Here is an 18,880-nt window from a genome sequence, read left to right as displayed (position 1 = left end):
AGGCATTATGGGTAGCACTAGCCTCAGGGAACCGTAAGTGGCAGAGCAGTTTTTCAACTCATAATTGAAGGCTATAAGTCTGTTTTTTTTTCTCATTGCTATTACTGTCAATGGAATTTTACATAGGTGCTGCAGTGTAGTCTGGTAAAAGGTTCTCTCTCTCCCATTTGTAGAAACTTCACTTCAGAAAGACTTGTTTATGTGCGCTTTAAGCAAGTAATCAGCACTATAAGAACACGTGGGATACTGCTCCCTTTCTGATGACGTATGGACAACGTTACTGCCATTTAATACTGAGTGAGTGTTCCAGGGTTACCAAACGTAGCAGGAAATTATTCCATTTTCTATGGCTATCAATGAGGATTCTACGACGCACAAACAGAACTTCAAACAATGCTACCTTAACAGGCGTGTTTTTCTTTTATTTAATGCTCTGTTCATACAACTAGATATATTGTAAACATGGGTTCTGAGAATTACAAAGACGAGCAAAAATATTGTAATTATCATGTATACCAGAGAGAAACCCACAAACTTGCTCAATGCAAGTTTCACAAACAAGATATGCCCCTCTCCTAAGGGCAGATGCTTACAATAAGTAGCTGTACAGAATAAATGCGTTTCTTGAAACCGGCTATTCAACAGTATGCACAGACTCAGATTCCTTTTTTAAAAATGTGTTTGAGCCAGTATGCAATGATGAATCAATAAATTAAAAAACATTTCGTGTGAACAGTACACTTTGGAGATGTATTAACTTCTTCACTTTGTATAGGCAGAAAACAGAAACCGAGCTGGGACAGGAGGATAGGCTTGTGTTGATTGCTTCAGGGAAAAAGCTATCTGAGAAGCCTTTGCCTCAGTGTCAATACCGCCCAGCTTCGGATGAGCAAAAGGGAGAAAGCGAGGGTTATACACAACCTAAATTTGCTACACTTCCTTCTATCCTGTTATGTACAGGGTTGCTTCTTAACAAGAGCTACTACCAGTAGTTTGATGGAGTCTTGTAACTTGTTCATTTTAGGAACAGGATTTGAATTTCTTCAAAAGTAAAACGTTAAAGGAATAGGAAGAAGTGATTAGTCTATAGTATCATGACGATGCCCTATACAGTATAGTTGGCTGTCTCCATTCTTTATATGCGTACCACCAAAGCAGACTGTGCCCACCTTAAAACTTGCTGATTCCCATTCGAACACTAGAAAAATTTACTGATTAACATTCCGCCCAAAATGCAATCAGAAATCAATTTTACGTTGTATATTTTGTCTTTTATTAACTCCACTGATTGAATTCTTTTTTTTTTGTTTTAACAATACAACAGGGTATTATCTTAGGGAAGTAATATTACCAATTAGGCCAGCCAGGTCTTGGATTTAAATTAAGTCACAGTAAGTACAAAATCCTTTCAACATGACAGGAAGCCACAACTATATTGGAGCAGATAAATCTATAATTAGTAAAACGTAATGTCTGCTCCTCAATATTTGTCACTGGGTTACATTAATTATTAAGGCTTCTGAATCGTTTCATGCCATGATCAGAAAAGACCGCCAGCACCTTGCAATGCTACATGCATACACCCATGTCACGAGAAGCAGGATGATGGTTATAATTCAGACTAAACAAGGCCAGTCTTCAGAAGGTCATTCACTGTTCTTTATTTCTCAGCTCACATGCAGTTTCCAGGGGGGTCCCAGTAAGACAGATGAACCACTTTAAAAATCCACACACTACTTTTATCTATGTACAAAGAAAGTGAACAAGTGCAATACGAAAAATGGGAGACATCTTTTATTTTTAATCGGGGGCACGCCAAACTACTACAGACATCTGTATAACGGAAGTAACTGTTCTCCTTTCTCTTCAAGACCAAATCTAACCCACCATTCAGCCAATAAAATGACACCATCACCTTTTCAGCATAGATTTTGCTACGCCAGTTGTCTGCCATACATTGTGAACCTTTCGACTACATTACATGGGGATTTCATTTAAGAACTGAGCTAAAAGACTGCCTCAGTGTTTACCAATTCCTGACCCAGACACTGCCTTAGGAGTGTAGGGACTTCCATAAACCACAAATCTCCTTGCAAAGAGGGAGGCACTGCAAAGGTATCTGCACATATCACAGTTTCTTTGCTTATGTTATTTACACACTGGATTTATTTTTTTTGCTGTACTGTTGATAAATGTTACAAAAAAGAAATCAGGACTGTCTGAGCAGGAAGTTGTCAACTGTTGACAGCCTGCCCCTCTAACTTGCAAAGAGCCTCCAAATCGGGGCCTATCAAAGAGCTGTTGGGTGAATGTCACCAGTGGGGGAGAGGTCATGCTTTAATTGTGGGAGATGTGCGCTTCTGTAGATACTGGTGTATGGGTTCAGCATCACGCTTCAGCCACAAGTCGTTCAGGAGGATGTTCTCACAACACTGATGTATGGTACGCTCTGCAGAGGGTGCTGGGTGGCTATCAAAGAAGGCCTAGGAGGACAACAAAGAATGAAACATTAACAATTGGCACATGGAACATATCAAAACCAGAAGAGACATAAAAAGCATGAGTGCAGTTCTAAACTCTTTACAGAGCCATTAATTGAGGTTGCAGCAAAATTGACACACACACACACACACAACACACAGTCTGTGTTTCAGCACACCAGAGTAATGGAAAAATCTGATGGACTTCAAAGTACCAATGAAAGATCCTAAAGGACACCAAGAACATCCATGAAGAACAGGTTACTTACCGTCAGTAACACATTAGCTGGTAGAGACAGGATCTAGCTGCAGATTTCCTATTTAAGAATCTTCCCCCAGGTGTGAGCCTGGATCCGGAAACTTTTTTCCTATAGCACGTCAGCGCGTCGGAAGAGGGCGTTGCGTGACTCTGTATTGACTTTGTCCACCAGATGTGATGTCAGTGGAGTCTATATAAGCCCCTCGCTGACGTCAGTTTCTTCTGTGCCTATCTTTGCACTCAAAAAGTGAAGCTACATATAGAAACTGCCTATTGAAACAGTGCACTAGTACAAAAGACACCCCTGTGTCAAATAATCACTGAATTCTTAATTCAAGGTGTTGATTTCCATAACTAAATCCTCTAAGACCAAAGAGGACTCAGTTCGCAGAGCAGGAAGGATCATTAAGGAATCTGCAGCTAGATCCTGTCTCTACCAAATAATGCATTACCGAAGGTAAGTAACTTGTTCATCTGATAGAGACATCTAGCCTCAGATTTCTTACATTAGAATCAGATACCAAAGTCATTGTAACCCGTAGGAGGGAATGCAAACTGAGACCTCCCAAAAAGATCTTTAAGTACCATAAAACTGGTCTATAACAAGAGAAAAAGACCGGACATTCATAATAATTAAGGTGAGCAATAATCAAATGCAAAAAGAACAAGTGATGGACAGAATGCTGAACAACGTCAAACATTCACCCCCAGAACAGAGATCTGGGCCTAAATCAATCATTTTTTTGCTGCCCATGCCATTCCAGTTTGGACCCAGCCATATGCAAATCAGTCTTGACCCTGTTCCCCATGGAAACAGTCCAGCCCGAACTGCCAGGCCAGGTCTTCCCTGGACTGGAAACAAGCATCCTGGGACCGGTTTCGGGGTTTCACCCCTCATCAGCCAGGCTAGCTTGAATCCAGTGGCATGGAAGCACGGGACCCACGTCTGGGCATACAAACGTGGGTCCCTTGCTCACAGGGAACCCCTCGACCCTGTGCACACTCGTATTTTGATAGAGTATATACACAGAGCCAGCTTCCTACACAAGATGTTTGCCAATGAGTCACATAATGAATGAGAGAAACGTCCAAGAACACAAGATGTATTTACAGAGTATAGAGCAGAACCTTTGTAGGAGAAAATATGCTTGCCACATCTAGACTCCTGGAATCTCTATCAGATAGGACATGTGGGAGAGTCTCAATATCATGGGAGGCTAAAGTGGCCTGTACCACCAAACTTCGATGAGTAGAATGTCTTTGGAGACAAGCTAGATCACCAGGGGCAGGTCTGTGCCTGTGAGATATAGCCCGATCAACAGGGGCTCCTATATCAGGCTTAGCCCAAGCCCCCAACAAAACATCATACAGGGCTTCGCTGTAAGGAAGCACTGGTTCAACCCGTTTGGCCTTGATGGAGGACATCAATAAGGGGATCCAAAGTTAATTCCACTGAATTAGGTGTAAGATTCAAGACTACAGCAACCGTTCACAGCAAGTAAGTAAGAGAGGAACGAGGAACTCTCCTCCATAGCAAGTCTGGGGGTGGGGATTGGGGGGGGGGGGGGAGGATGGGTTTGAATGGGGGCTGAGGCTCAGGCTGAGGCTGTGAAAGAATCCAAGCCACTAGCCACGGCTGGGTCAGCTAGCCAGCTGCCTTCTCTATGAGGCTGATAAATATCCAACTCCTCTACTGCCTCTCCACCATGTCCCTCAGAAGGATAAACATGAGGGGGTTCTTCTGAATGTGAAAGAGGATCAGGAATAATTAGCATGACGTGCCATACCCGAGGTCGACCAACATCAAAAAGGTGATTCCTCAACAATTATTTTGACTTTAGGTAGAAAGAGTGATTCAATTTGGATAGGCCCTGCCAGCGGAATTGCTGAACGGATAACGGCACCAAAGGTGGAAACCCCAAAACGATGTGCACCAGCGGTGTAACTGCTTCGTCAAGTGATGGTAAAGACCTAACTGAAGCAGATGGCGAACACAGTCAAGCCACTTTGCACGTCCTTGGGACCCACATGGGCTCCAGAGAAAGCTGATTCACCAAAGGCAGCGTGAAGGGAAACATAACACTCACGTATCTGGTTTAAACTTCCCCTGGCCCCTGGAAAAGGAGGCAGATGCGGGGTAGATTCTGACATCGACTTCTCAACCGAAGAATAGTGGGAGGCTGTATGCAGTGAAGTTGGCAACTCCTATGACTTCAACCACTTGCGTCAAGACTTACCTCTTAACAGCCATGGAGAATGGCATCCACAAGAATGACTCCTTGAACGGCCCTGCGAACAGACGTCAGTATGAGAAGGAGAGCTTGGTCGATGGGATGTCCGGGACAGCTCCAACATCCGTGTCACCAGAAGCCATTTACGATGCTCCCGCAGAGCTTTCGGCCGAAGTTGACGACAGGAGTTACACTCTTCTGAGTTATGGTGCTCCACCAGGCACCACATACAAATTGAGTGGGGGTGCGTAGTGGACATCTGTCGTCCACAAGACCCACAGGGTTTGAAACCCCAAGACATGGACAGGAAAAAGCACACTGTCCCGTCGACAAAACATTGAAATAGTATGAAGATAGCCTGACTAACCATTACCAGATCAGCGTAGTAAGCACGGAAAAGAAAGAACCAATGTTGGCGTGCAGCGAGCGGGTTAGATGGACTCCGCTATCGTCACATACGTTGGACAATATGTAGTGCGCAATGCCCTCTTCCGACATGCAGATGGGCTATGGGGAAAAAAGTTTCTTGATCCAGGCCCACACCTGGGGAAGATTCTACAGAAGTGGAATCTGCGGCTAGATATCTCTACCATATCTCCATGCTCTGTGTTAGGTTAGCCCCATGCAAGTCATGAATGTACGCTGTATACCCTGAATGATGAACGCATGATGAAAGACTAGGTATAATCCAAGAGCTCCAAAGCAGCAGTACACAAAGCTTTAATCTGGGTAGATTCTCACTTCAACATGTCTTGTCTTCCTAGAAAGACAAAGCTTACACCAAAATGAAAACCTCTTTACTTTTACTTCTGTTTCATCAGAGAGATCTTTCAATTGATAAAACTCTTGCCTATGCACTGGATCCAAAACACATTTGTGTAAGAAAACATTTGCATCCTTTAAATAATCAAGGAAAGCATGCCTTGGAGACAGCATTTTCTGCCTTTTCTTTTTAATACAGCCAATTGCAATTCAAGAATATTAAACATTTAGTTGAAAATCCCACTAAGACACCGTCAAAAATAAAAAAGCAAGCAGGGCATATGGCCATTCCATTAACAATGAATAAAGTCTGATACTGCTCCTTCAAAGAATCAAGATGAAGTGTCAAAAAGTAGCGTATTTAAATGAGAAGATCAGGCTAAGGACTGTTAGAGGGCAGAATGAGAAACATCGTGTAGAGACCCACCACAGATCTAAGACCCCACACCCCGATGTGGACCTTTCAGGTTAGAAATGGCATCAAATCTAATTAATCAGCGACAGACCCATAAAGAAATAGTTAGGTGTGGAATGGCAGCAGGTTGAGCAGAAACAGGCAGGTCACATTTTACTTCAGTTTCAGGAACCTCGACAGAACCACTGTGGTTAGTGCAGATGAGCCATTGTACCAAACAGTTCACAATTAGGTCACCACAACCTTAATCTGCTAGGGGGAACGAGCTGAGATGCAATCAGTCACATAAGGGCCCGCTTCCCCTCTTAAGCACTGTGGTTTCTCACACCCCTGCTCAAGAACACATACACAGGATGAGGCACCAGGTGTCTCATCCTGCCTCAGAACATACTGAGCAATATGTGCAAGCTGCTGCAGAAGCCATAAGGTCAGATAGCTTGGCCCAATTAACATTTAGCAAGGTATAGCCATGCACTGTGCAGTCAAGTAGAACAAGATACTTACCTTCTGTAACAAATTATCTGGTAGCTTACCTTTGAATTTCCTCGGCGTCCGACTGGATCCAGAAACCTTTTCTTGAGCAATATCCCTGGCGTTGAGTGGCTCCATTCGGCTCCACGTGGCACCAGAAGTGACCTTGCAGACACTTGTATAGCAGCTCAACCCAGGTGCGCATGTGTTTGCTACTTTAATCACAACTTTCCGCACCAGGAGTGCAGAGCCAAGAACTGGCAAATATGTTTGTCCCTGAAATTGATCACCCTGACCTTGGCAAGTAAGTCTGCAGGGCGATGAGGCATGGGTGGGTGAAAGGAATCTGCAGCTAGATAATCTCTACCAGATAATCTGTTACCAAAGGTAACCTGTTCATCTGATAGAGACTTCTACCTGCAGATTCCTTACCTTTGAATGACTACCCAAGTCCTATCCTCCTGGTGGTGGGCTGCAGACAAATTCTTTCATACTAGAAAGTCCTGCAGGACCAAATGGGCAAAATTCCCATCCCTGACCGTCCAGGTAGTAGTGTTTGGCAAACGCATGCATGGACTCCAACGTTGCTGCCTGACAAGATGTCCACGACTGGGACTCCACAAGCTAGTGCTGTGATTGCAGCTTTTCTCTTGCTGGAATGGGCTCGTAAGAACTTAGGAGGCTGCTTCTTAGTCAGGGCGTAGCAGATTTTTATACAGAGAAAGACCCAGCGGGCGTGGCGGGGCTGATGGAGCCGCACGCTTAGAGGGGAGCTCCGGGAGAGCAGACGGGGCCCTGTGTGCTGCAAACCCCTGAATAACGTCCTGAGCTGGCTCCGGTGGATTGTGGACGCATCAGAATGCGCAGAGACGACAAATATCCAGTTTTCGCCCAGAAATAACCTTAGGAAACATCCGATTTACGGTATTTACATCCGCGGCCGCTCGAAACAAAATGGCGGCCGCGACCAAGGGTTTTCCACACAGACCCGACCCAGAGCGCCGAGGAGATTGAGCACCCGCGGCAAGTCCCAGACGGCCCCTGCTGACCAGGGGGGCCCTGAAGTGGAGGCAGTTAGGAATCAGGAAGAATCGGTGAGTGAGGGAGCGCTTAGACGCAAAGAATACAACACCTTCGCCCGCCCACGGCCCGTAGACTGTCCCCGCCAGCCCGGGGACCCCCGAGCCTCCCAGAAAAAATAAACTCACCGGAGACCACCGGGCGAGGAGGGGGAGAAAAAGGAAAAAAAAAGAAAAAAAGAGATAAAGAAAACTCGGAGAGGGGCACGGGGACCCCTTTCAACACTAACGCAGAGGCGCGTTCCCCACCACAACACAACTAGAGGGCGCCTCGGCTGCTCTCCGCCATGGGCGCACGAGAGGGACGATCCCCCAAAGGCCCGGGACTAACGAAAAAAATTAATAACACAGGACTGCTTGTGCGTGAGCGGTGAATCCCCTTCCGCAAATTTGAAAACCAGAGAGTGAGAGGACAGGAATTAGGGGACCACTGCTCGTGCCTAGGAGGTGCTGGAAAATAGTTGACAAGACCGGGTGCTCGTGGCCTTCTCCTCCACATCAGTGCCTCACAGGGCAAGATCGCCCCACGATGAAGTTCCCCTGCATATCGCGCAACGAATAATTGAGCACAAGAACGTTCACAGGCCCCATCACAGGATAACCAGGAGGACCCCCCGTAACAAGTCAGGTCTAAGTCGGACACGGAAAACACCAGTGAAAAACAACCTGAGCTGAGCTGGAAAGTAGGGGGCCCTAAAAACACTGAGGGTTTCCCCCCCGAAAGTACAACGCAAAATTAGGAGCCGCCCGTCGATGCGGAAGACTCTCCCCCGCACCTAATTGGTTAACAGTTCCGAAATGGGGAAGACCAAAAGACGCGAAGAGCAGAGCCTAGACGAGGCCACAACCCCTAAAACCACTAGTCACTCCACAAAATTAACCCCTCCAGATGACAAGTCGCAACAAGAAACAACCCTGGATACGGTCCTCCTGGCCATCAGAGACTCCCGGGAAGCATTGGAGAAGAAAATAGATAGTTTAGCAATGGACCTTACATTACTGCGAGAGGACCACCGCAAATTAAAGGAAAGAGTGGGAGCAAATGAAAAAACTCTTGCAGCAACAACTCTAACACAAAACTCTACTACCACAGAGCTCACAGATCTCTCTCTACGCATTAAATCTCTGGAATCCAGAGTGGAGGACGCTGAAAACCGTGCACACAGGAGTAACCTTCGCCTGGTTGGGATCCCAGAGAGAACAGAGTCCTCAGCAGACAGTTTAGAAGCTTTTCTGGAAAACTGGATCAAAACCACAATACCCGAGGAAGGCCTCACAGCATTCTTCGCAATAGAAAGAGCCCACAGGGTACCCAACAGAATGCCCCCACCTGGGGCCAGGCCTAGACCAATTGTAGCAAAGGTGTTGCATTACAGAGACAGAGACTACATTCTCTCGTAAACACGTTAACTTGGTGAAATAACATGCAATAACCAACGAATTATGATCTTCCCAGATTTCTCCAGAGAAACGCAATCACAAAGGGCCTCTTTTAATGACTCTGAGGGCACTACGTGAATGTGGTATAAAATATGCAATGCTCTTCCCGGCTAAGCTCCGTGTGGAACATGACGGCAAAACACACTTTTTTCTATCACCACAATTAGCACGGGAATGGATGTAAACCTTAAACAAACAACCCGTCTCCTCCTCCTAGAACCTCACGTAAGCCTGTGAGGAAACGCAGCAGATCCACCAAACGAACTCTGGAAGCAACCCCTCCAAGACAACAATCACTCCTGGAGATGCGGAATGCGGTAGAAACGGCAGCAGCTCTAAGTGGAGGAACCAGCCCTCGGCCTTGGACAATGTCCCCGACCTCGATTCTGACTGTGGGGGCTCATCGACATCCTCGCGTGATACTATCACAAGCCTACCCAAAATAACACCTGGTACTGCGGAGGAGATTATCCAATTGCTATCTAGGAGGATCAAGTTTCAGGCGATCACCAACATGGTCCTAATTAACACACCCAGGATAAGCAACTATCCTTTCAAACCAACCGATGGTTCATGCCTCTTGAGTACACGCTACTGGAAACAATACACTGTACAGCCGGGCCCCGGGAGCGACTTCGGGCGGGGGCTCTCGGCCGCCGACACATCTCCCACCTATAGGACGCTAATTCAAGAATGTTTAAGGTTTGGACGGGGAATGTTTTGGTCACCGGTCCTGGGGAGTGGGAGTTGGGGTTTAAATTCGTTCACATAGTTAGAGGGGTTAAGGTTGCACTAATCACTAATGAATCAAACAATTCTCGGCCTGGATCCTTAATCAGTATTCTCAACAAAAAAAAAAAACTTATCAATAGGTCTACACCCACCCACATTTACAAATCTAAAATCCACAGATCATGGCAGCAATCTACAAAATAATAACATGGAACACCAGGGGCCTAAATAATATGTCCAAACGGTACAAAGTATACAACTACCTCAAACGGAGGAGCACACACATAGCCCTACTGCAGGAAACACATCTGTTAGAACACGAAGTCACCGCACTAAAAAAGAGATGGAGAGGACAGATATTTGCCACTACCTACTTGGCATTTGCCAGGGGAGTGCTAATATGGATCCGTCCGGGGGTTACCTTCCAGGCACTACAAACAACCATAGATAAAGAGGGGAGATATGTAGTGGTTAAGGGCAGACTAGATGGGAAGATGGTGACAACTGGCGGCCTATACGCACCAAAACTAGATCAAAAACAATTATTTGATAAACTATCTCAAGAACTGGGTTCGAGCCTCATAGGACTGAAAATCCTCAGCAGGGATTACAACTGTGTAGCCAACATACACCTAGATAGGTCACACCCGCCTTTACCGCACTCACAAACTTCAAAAACAGACAGTTCCTTTACAAAATGGCTACAACACTGGCAATTAGGAGACTATTGGAGACAGCTTAACCCGCTCAGTAGAGACTGCTCCTATCACTCAATAACACACGACCTACACGTTAGACTAGACACCTTCCTAATATCCCACAAACTGCAGCAGGTAGTAATAGCAGCCGAATATTTAAGTCGCACTATATCGGACCATAATCCCATGATGGTATCTCTAGCATGGAGGGGGGGAAAACCGTCAACCCCCACTTGGCGACTGAGGACAGAAACACTTGAAGATGAAGCATTCAAACTCTCCCTGCATAAAAGCATTGAGGAATTTTTCACTAGAAACACAGAGACAGCCTCTTCCACAGCCCTTGAATGGGAAACATTTAAAATCGTAATCAGAGGCAAATGTATTGGCGAGAGTATACGAGTCCGAAATTCAATTGAGAATGAACTAAAAAAACTGGAAGACTCCCTCAGAGAAGTAGAGTGTAAGATAAACTCACCCTGAATTGACCCCCCTCATGACTGAAACTAAAACTAAAATTACTGAGGCAAACACTAGATTATCCCGCTTCGACTATAAGCAGTATATAAATCTGCAACATGCAGAAGGCGACAAGGCAGGCGCCCTGTTAGCATGGCTAGCTAAGCCCCCCAAGCAGCAAACCACCATAGTTGAGATCGAGACACAACGGGCGATAGAGTACATGGTCAAAGGGAGATCAATACGAGTTTCCTAGATTACTACTCAATCCTTTATGCCACACACCTACGAACACTATTAGTAACATTCAGGTCCAGGAATTAGAGGCTCTCTCCCTTCCTAAACTAGGGGCGGAAGAATGCCAGTCTCCAGCTGCTCCAATATCAATAGCGGAAATTAAAACAGCGATACAAGGCATGGCAAGGGGTAAAGTTCCGGGAACAGATGGACGCCCAATGGAGTTCTATTTACTATTCCAGGATCTATAAGCCCGAGACTTAGTGCACCGAAGCATGGCGCATCAACAAACTGCCTCAGTCAACCAACGAGGCTATAATGATTCCCCTACTTAAGCCTGATAAATCACCCTCGGACGTTCGCTCTTACCGCCCATTACAAATGTTGAATCTAGATTATAAAATACTAAGCCGGATACTGGCAAACAGACCTTTACCCCACATGACATCGCTGATACATCAAGATCAATCGGCTTTATCCCACAACGCAGTACAGCACAAAATATCAGACGCTTAGTCTCAATACTGCATACCCTGCCCCCAACAATGCACCAAGCAGCGATAATCTCCGTAGATATAGAAAAAGCCTTCGATAGCCCAAGGTGGGACTACTTAGAACAGGTCATGCTAAAACTAGGACTAGGAGAAGGATTCACACGCTGGACAAAACTACTGTATACCAACCCCCACAGCGAGAGTACGCACAGGCAACACCATTTCTGACTCCTTCCCTATAGGTAGAGGAACCAGACAGGGCTGCCCACTTTCCCCCCTTCTGTTTGCTATAGCAGTAGAACCACTTGCACAAACAGCAAGATCCAAGAAGCGCTTTGAGGGTATCCTAATTCATAGCTGGACACATTACATAGCTCTATATGCAGATGACATGCTATTATTCCTTAAAAACCTGGATATAGACCTACCTGGTGCAATAAACATGCTAGAAAATTTCGGTATGGCCTCCGGTCTCCGAATCAACTGGAGAAAATCCTCCATTTTCCCACTAACCAAGGACTCTGAAGAACCTGCAGATACCAGGGGCTTACCCTGGTCCCCGAACACATTTAAATACCTAGGGGTCAACCTATACCACACGGTAGAAGATCTGTTAGAGGGAAATGTACAGAGGGCAATCAGAGGAATCAAAGCTAATATGCTCTTCTGGAGCACACTACCATTGACTGTTTTTGCAAGAGTTGCCCTGCTCAAAATGATAGTACTACCCAGGTTACTCTACTACTTTTCCACTATCCCGCTAATAATCCCGAAAAGAGTGCTCAAAAACAGACTCCCTAATTGTGAATTTCATATGGGGCCCGAACAGGCACAGAATCGCTCTTAACACCCCACGGAGGCCCACAGGACAACTACAATGGCTGGCTAAATTAATCAGCGAACCCTCAGGCACAATGGATTTACGAATCCCTCTAAACTGTCCTCTTGAAAATATTGTTCACATACTACTGAACCCCCAAAAACCTAAACAACCACTCCCTTTAGAATGGGAAACTTCAAGACATTGGTAGGAACAATTTCTGAGACGCACCCGTGCAAATTCCCCATACTCTCCCGAGATCCCTCTGGTAGCCTTAAACCCCTTCCTGAAGGAACTCACCACAACACACACTAGTAAACTGATAGCACACAACATTATGAAAGTTGGGGATTTGTATAGTAATGGTAAGCTCTGCTCCTACGCAGAGCTTCAAGAACAGTTTAATCTACCCTCCGGCTTCTTCCTTGCTCACAATGCCTTGGTAAACACCATCCAAAAACTATGGGGAACAAAATCTAATGAACCAAATACACATGAAGGATGCCAGCTCCTCTGTTCAACGGGAGACCACAAGGGGGCAATCTCTGGAATATACAAATCCCTACAGAGCAGCACCTGTGCACCAATGAATAAACTCAGAACCAAATGGCAGACAGACTTAGACATTATACTGGAGGACACTCAATGGTCTAGAATCACCTCTCACATCTACACAGTATCTAGGAATGCAAGATTCAAACTGATAAACCTATATATCTACCATCGGGCATACCTTACCCCACAATTGCTATCCAAATTTTACAACACAAATAGCTCTAAATGCCCGCGTTGCGGAGAACTCACAGCAGACCTAGTACATATGCTATGGAGCTGCCGAGAATTAGCTCATATTGGTTGGAAGTGTTCAGGAAAATATCCTCCAGCACAGAAAAATCACTATCGCCCGCCCCAGTAGTGGCAATTCTGGGGGACTTTCCTTGCCCTTCAGCTCAAAAAATAACCAACAGGTTTGCAGACCTGGCCCTAATACTAGCAAGGAGAGAAATAACGGCACACTGGAAGGACCCGGGAGGCCCCCAAATGGCAAGATGGCAAAATGCACTGGAGAAATGGGCTGGATCTGAAAGCTCGGTGCTGTTAAAAGAAGCTCTACAGGGTCAAAGGTCTAGAGATGATGCCAGACATTGGGACTCTGTTGGAAAATGTAAAGTCTATGGATGCATCCACATCAGAGGATAACAACTCTGACAATGAACCAGAAACTGAGTAGACCGTCATAACCGCAATACCAAAACTCCATAGAGTACTGTTGCGGTTTCTAATAGCAGAGAATTGTTGTAATAAGAGTCCTTGATGATGGGCAAAGTGCACGTGGGGGGTAAGATTTCGTTGCTGTCTCTAATTTAATAAATTGTGTCATTGCATACTATAATCCCTTGTTAAAAGCAATAAAAAAATTTTTTTTTTAAAAAGAAGAGAAAGACCCAGCACGAAATGGTTAATTTCCGTACTGCTTAATGGTTCTTTGCTCCCACATATCCCACAAAGAGTTGGTTGTCCACCCGGAACTCTTTTGTGCGGTCAAGATAGAACAACAGCTCTCTTTTTGGGTCCAGTCGATAGAGTTGCTCCTCTTTCTTAGAGGAATGCAGGGGAGTAAAAAAAAGGTGGGCAGGGTGACAGTTTATTCCAAATTAAATGTGGTCACCATCTTCGGGAGGAAAGAGGCACAGGTGCGAAGCAATACCTTATCAGGAAATACTGTGAGATATGCAGGCCTGGATGACAAGGCCTGTATCTCACTCACCCTTCGGGCAGATGTTACTGCACTAAGAAGGCTGTCCTAAATGGTAAGCAGTTGGAAGAGACAATTGTGCAGTGGCTTGAAAGGACACACGAGGTATGTGATAGCTAAATTAAGATCCTACTGAGCCATGATGCAGGGTGTAGGGGGAAACATGTGTACAAGCCCTTTTAGAAACCTATTTACAATAGGGGACTTAAATAAAGCGGATAGAGTAGATAGATGGGCCTTAAGAGTGCCCAGAGCAGAGCCCCGCTGGGCAAGAGACAGAATAAAAAGAACATCAGACACAGAAGCAGAAAGAGGATCTAAAGACTTATATGTACAATATTTTACAAATCTTTGCCAAAGGCAGGTGTATACCGTGTTGGCGGAGGTACGTCTAGCTACCAAAATAACATTACAGACTTCAGAAGGAAGGTCGAAGGCTGTCAAATGTCACAGCTCCATCTCCACGCCTGAAGGCGGAGAATTGACAGGTTCAGGTGGAGAACCCTCCCATGCTGCTGTGACAGAAGATCCTCCCGAAGGGGCAGTCTGATTGGAGGATCGATTGCCTTGCTCAGTAGTTCAGGGTACCAGACTTTACATGTCCAATCCAGTGCCACAAGGATGATGTGGGCCCAGTTGCTCCTGATCTTCTCAAGAACTTTGGGCAGGAATGGTATGGGCGGGAAGGCGTACAGGAGGCCTGAGCGCCACTCTAGATGAAGTGTTGCCAAGCGAGAGCCGCCTTGGAAACTCCAGTACTCAAAACTGCTCAAATTGATCGTTCTCAGCCGAGGTGAGCAGATCTAACCATGGCTCTCCCCACTGCTGAAGACGTTGCACCACCTTCGAATGGAGACCCCATTCGTGAATCCGCCAAGCAACTGCAGCTGAGTTCGTCAGCACTGGCATTGAGACCCACCAAGTGTTGAACCACCAGGGAAATGCCCCAGTCATGTCCAGAGATGGCACCCTGATCGGAGGATCAGTGCTTAACTTAAGATACTCAGTACACTAGACTCTTTGTGCCCAGTCTGGAGCCACAAGGATTACTTGGGCCTGGTCGCTGTTAAAGTTCTTGAGAACTCTGGGCTGGAGTGGATTGGGCGGAAAGGCATGCAGGAGGCCTGAGCTCCACTTGTGGCGTAAATCATTGCAGAGCGATTGTGTCTTGGAAACTCCAACACTTAATACTGCTGACATTGCGCATTCTCTTTGGAGGCGAATAGATCTAACCAAGGCTCTTTACACTGTTGATAGAAACTTCGTAAGTGCAAGGAAGCCATTTTACCCGTGTACTGGACACCGGTAACTCCAAAACTAGGCATGTTTTGTTTCAAACATGTCGGAATCATACCACAATACTAATGCCAGTATTGGTGGCATAATTCCATGCACTCTGGGGCCTCCTTAAAAGGACCCTCTCCTCCCACCCTCACAGTATTGCTCCTACCAGCCTTCCAGAGTTTGCGACCACTCTGCTGCAGCCCCTCAGACAGGTTTTTGCCCTCCTGCTGCTTGACCAGTTCAAGCAGAGGAAGGCAGAACAAAGGATTTCCTGTGGGAGAGGGGATGCAACATCCTCTCTCTTGTAAATAAGTGTTACAAGGCAGGGGAGGGCTAGCTTCCCCACGCCACCGGCTTGCTTTGAAGGGCACATTTGGTGCCCTCTTTGCATAATCTGGTTTGCACCAGTCCAGGGCCCCACGGTCCCTGCTCTGGTATGAAACCACACAAAGGAAAGGGGAGTCACCACTCCCCTGTCCGTCATCACCCCAGGGGTGGTGCCCAGTTCTCCTCCAGATGGCCACTTGATTCTGCCATCTTGGAAACAAGATGTGCAGAAGCCCCTGTAAGCATCTAGTTGGGCAAGACAGGTAAGTGACGTCAGTGACCCCCTCTGAAAGGTGGTCACCTTGCAGAGTGACCAAGCCAACTATTAGGGCTATTTAGGGACTCCCTTGCAGGTGAGTCCCCAGATTCGGCGTGCAAAACTATTGTAGAGCCATTTTAGTGTTGTGTCTGGGCACATTATTTTAGCAACTACGCATGCTGCTTGTGCCCTTTAGCCTAGGGACATTTTATTCTGCTTCATTTTGTTATTTTGGAATCGGCCACTTTTGTCGTGGTGTTTTATTTTCTTGATCTATTTGTCCTTTCGCCTGGGAAAGCATTACATTTCTTAGCACAACGTTCTTTTCACTATGTGCTTTCCTCAAAGCTGTAGCGAGATAGGATTGTTGGCACAAGTGGTACACTGAGTCTCTAACATTCACAGAAACACATTTTTACATGGGGACATTATACTTCCCTATCCCATGCACGTTAGAGGGCAGTTCCAGCCAGATGACCACCGGTTCCCTGGCCTGCATGGGGATGGTGCCTCTATAGATAACAAGCATCTTCACCACTGTCATATTAAGGTCTGGGAGATGATGTCTTCCCAGGGGGAAAACCTGAAGTGCGGATTAAGGCTTATCCTACTGTGGTCTAAAATAGCTTAGGTAGGAATTGCACATATCGTGCTTAAGTGACAGTATGGTGGGACGTTTCCTGTGTTTCACTTTTCTTGTCAACATTTTGCTTCTAGTATGTTTCATCATTCTATTTATTGCATTTCATGCCATTTTATCTAAGACACAGCTGATTTAATAAACCTTACTGAATCATTTCCTGCCCCTGTTTGTCTTTGCATTTGTGAGACTAATGTAACTGAGAGAAAAGGATGAGATCTAATCCATCACAATTTCCCTGACAAGTTATTGTGTCAAGTGTCTGGTTGCAACAAATCATCCCTGTTCTTGGGCGGAGACAAGGCGTTACTAGCTAGCCGGAAACGGATTAGGCCGACAGTTGTCACATGGTGTGGGATTGGACTAAGTTCCCCACAACTCAGGTGATGCTTCCACCCAAATCCAGCAGCCTCATTGGTACAATGAAAGCCAATGCTACAACTCCACCAGGACTCCTCTGCATCGACCTCTTCTGCTCCTGGCCACCGGAACCACTGCACAGGAACCAAAAAAGCCTACATTTCCCGAGAGGACGTCTCCATGCAACATTGTTTCTCCAGCTCCTTTTAGCAAGTGCAACATTTCCACAGCTGTGCAATCTCCGGGGTCGCCAAGACTTCAGCTGCATCAATGAAGCAAGAAGGAATCTCCCTCAGAGTAAAGGAGTCACTCTCCTCCATCCGCAGGCACCTAAGGCAACGACGTCTGGCTGCTGGGATCTGCTCTTCGCAGGAACTGCGTGGATCCTCGAACACAGATGGTGGTTCTGAGTGGTTTTCTTGTTCCTCTCAGCCTTCTGTTCAACTTGGGAGACGGTGAGCCCTTACCTCTCCTTGCAAGACAGAATCCCTGTGCACTGCGATTCCTGCAGCAACCAAGGCTTGTTGACTCCTGCTTTGAAGGATCTTCAGGCTCCAAGTAGCACCGGCCTGCAGCACTTCATCCTTGCAAGGACAGTCTCTCCTCTGCTTCTCTAGAACGTGGGACTCCTCCGCCAGGTGTGCTGACTGGCCCTCACTGCAACTTACTGTGCCTGCTGCCATTGGGTTGCCTGTGGGGGTTACGGCTGCTTCTGCTGGCCCTCCTGACTGCTGAAGGTCAGCCCGGACTCCCCTTCAAGGGTCGAGTCCCCTGGACCTTGCTGGTCCTCTTCAGCTATGCAAATCCTCTTCTGCCCAGATATGCACTTGCCAAGGCTTGTTGGTGTTCCTCCTGACTAGTGATCCTAGCAGGACATCTTCTGCATGACTTCAGGAATTTCTCTGCAGCTCCTGGGCTCCACAGCTGATCTTCATTTTCATCGTCAACCCGGATCTTTACTCTCAGAAGGGTTGGCCCTGGCTCCTGCCCCACCTGGGCACTCCTGCATGGGCCGGACTCTGTCCCCTTTTTTTGCATGTCCTTTTCATCTGGAATCTACCATCGGGTTTCACTGGGCCGGTCCTGTTCTTGCAAACATCCTTTTCCAATTCCCTTTGTTATTCTTTGGGAAAACCAGGTGATTTACCTCTGCTCTCCTGGTCACTGGGGGTCATCTAGGTACTCACCTTCAGGAGTCCCAAGTTCTCCCAGCTCTCTCCTAATTATTCCACATCCTTGGATGGGGGGGCTTCACTTGTATATAAAGTGTGTACTTACATTTAGTTGGTGGTCTGCCTATAGGTAATTTAGTTCAGTGTTACTGTAATACAGTACCTTTATTTTTGCAACACTGTGGTTCCTTTCATGTGAGATAAGTTACTGTGTGACTACTGTGGTGTTGCAAGGGCTTTACCCTCATCCTCAATAAGTCTTGGCTGTTCACCACAGCTACCACTAGAGAGCCCTGGATTCCTAGACACGGTCTCAATAACTATTAGGGGTTGCCTGGACCTGATATAAGGTGCAAACATCATAGGTCGCCACCACACACCAGACCAGCTTCCTACACTGGGTCTCCCAGTGTATGTTCTGTTATTGCAGTAAATGGACGGCTGTGCCGGTGTCATCAGACTTCGCCCTCAGTAGGAACACAACACTCGAATCACTTTTGCAATC

General features: G+C 46.3%; 1 protein-coding gene across 2 annotated transcripts in view; it reads right to left on the bottom strand.

The window, feature by feature from the left end:
* Positions 1–401: 401 nt before the first annotated feature.
* Positions 402–18,880, bottom strand: part of NPEPPS (aminopeptidase puromycin sensitive) — a 695,867-nt gene continuing 677,388 nt past the window's right edge. For both annotated transcript variants that reach the window (XM_069237501.1, XM_069237500.1), the window contains one exon: positions 402–2,483. In XM_069237501.1, the coding sequence (XP_069093602.1) occupies positions 2,331–2,483 (153 nt within the window). In that variant the 3' untranslated portion in view covers positions 402–2,330. The remainder of the gene's footprint in view (positions 2,484–18,880) is intronic.

Source organism: Pleurodeles waltl, chromosome 6, assembly GCF_031143425.1.
Source record: "Pleurodeles waltl isolate 20211129_DDA chromosome 6, aPleWal1.hap1.20221129, whole genome shotgun sequence".
NCBI classification, from domain to species: Eukaryota; Metazoa; Chordata; class Amphibia; order Caudata; family Salamandridae; genus Pleurodeles; species Pleurodeles waltl.
The sequence above is the reverse complement of the archived record's forward strand: the minus strand, read 5'-3'. Positions and strand labels throughout refer to the sequence as shown.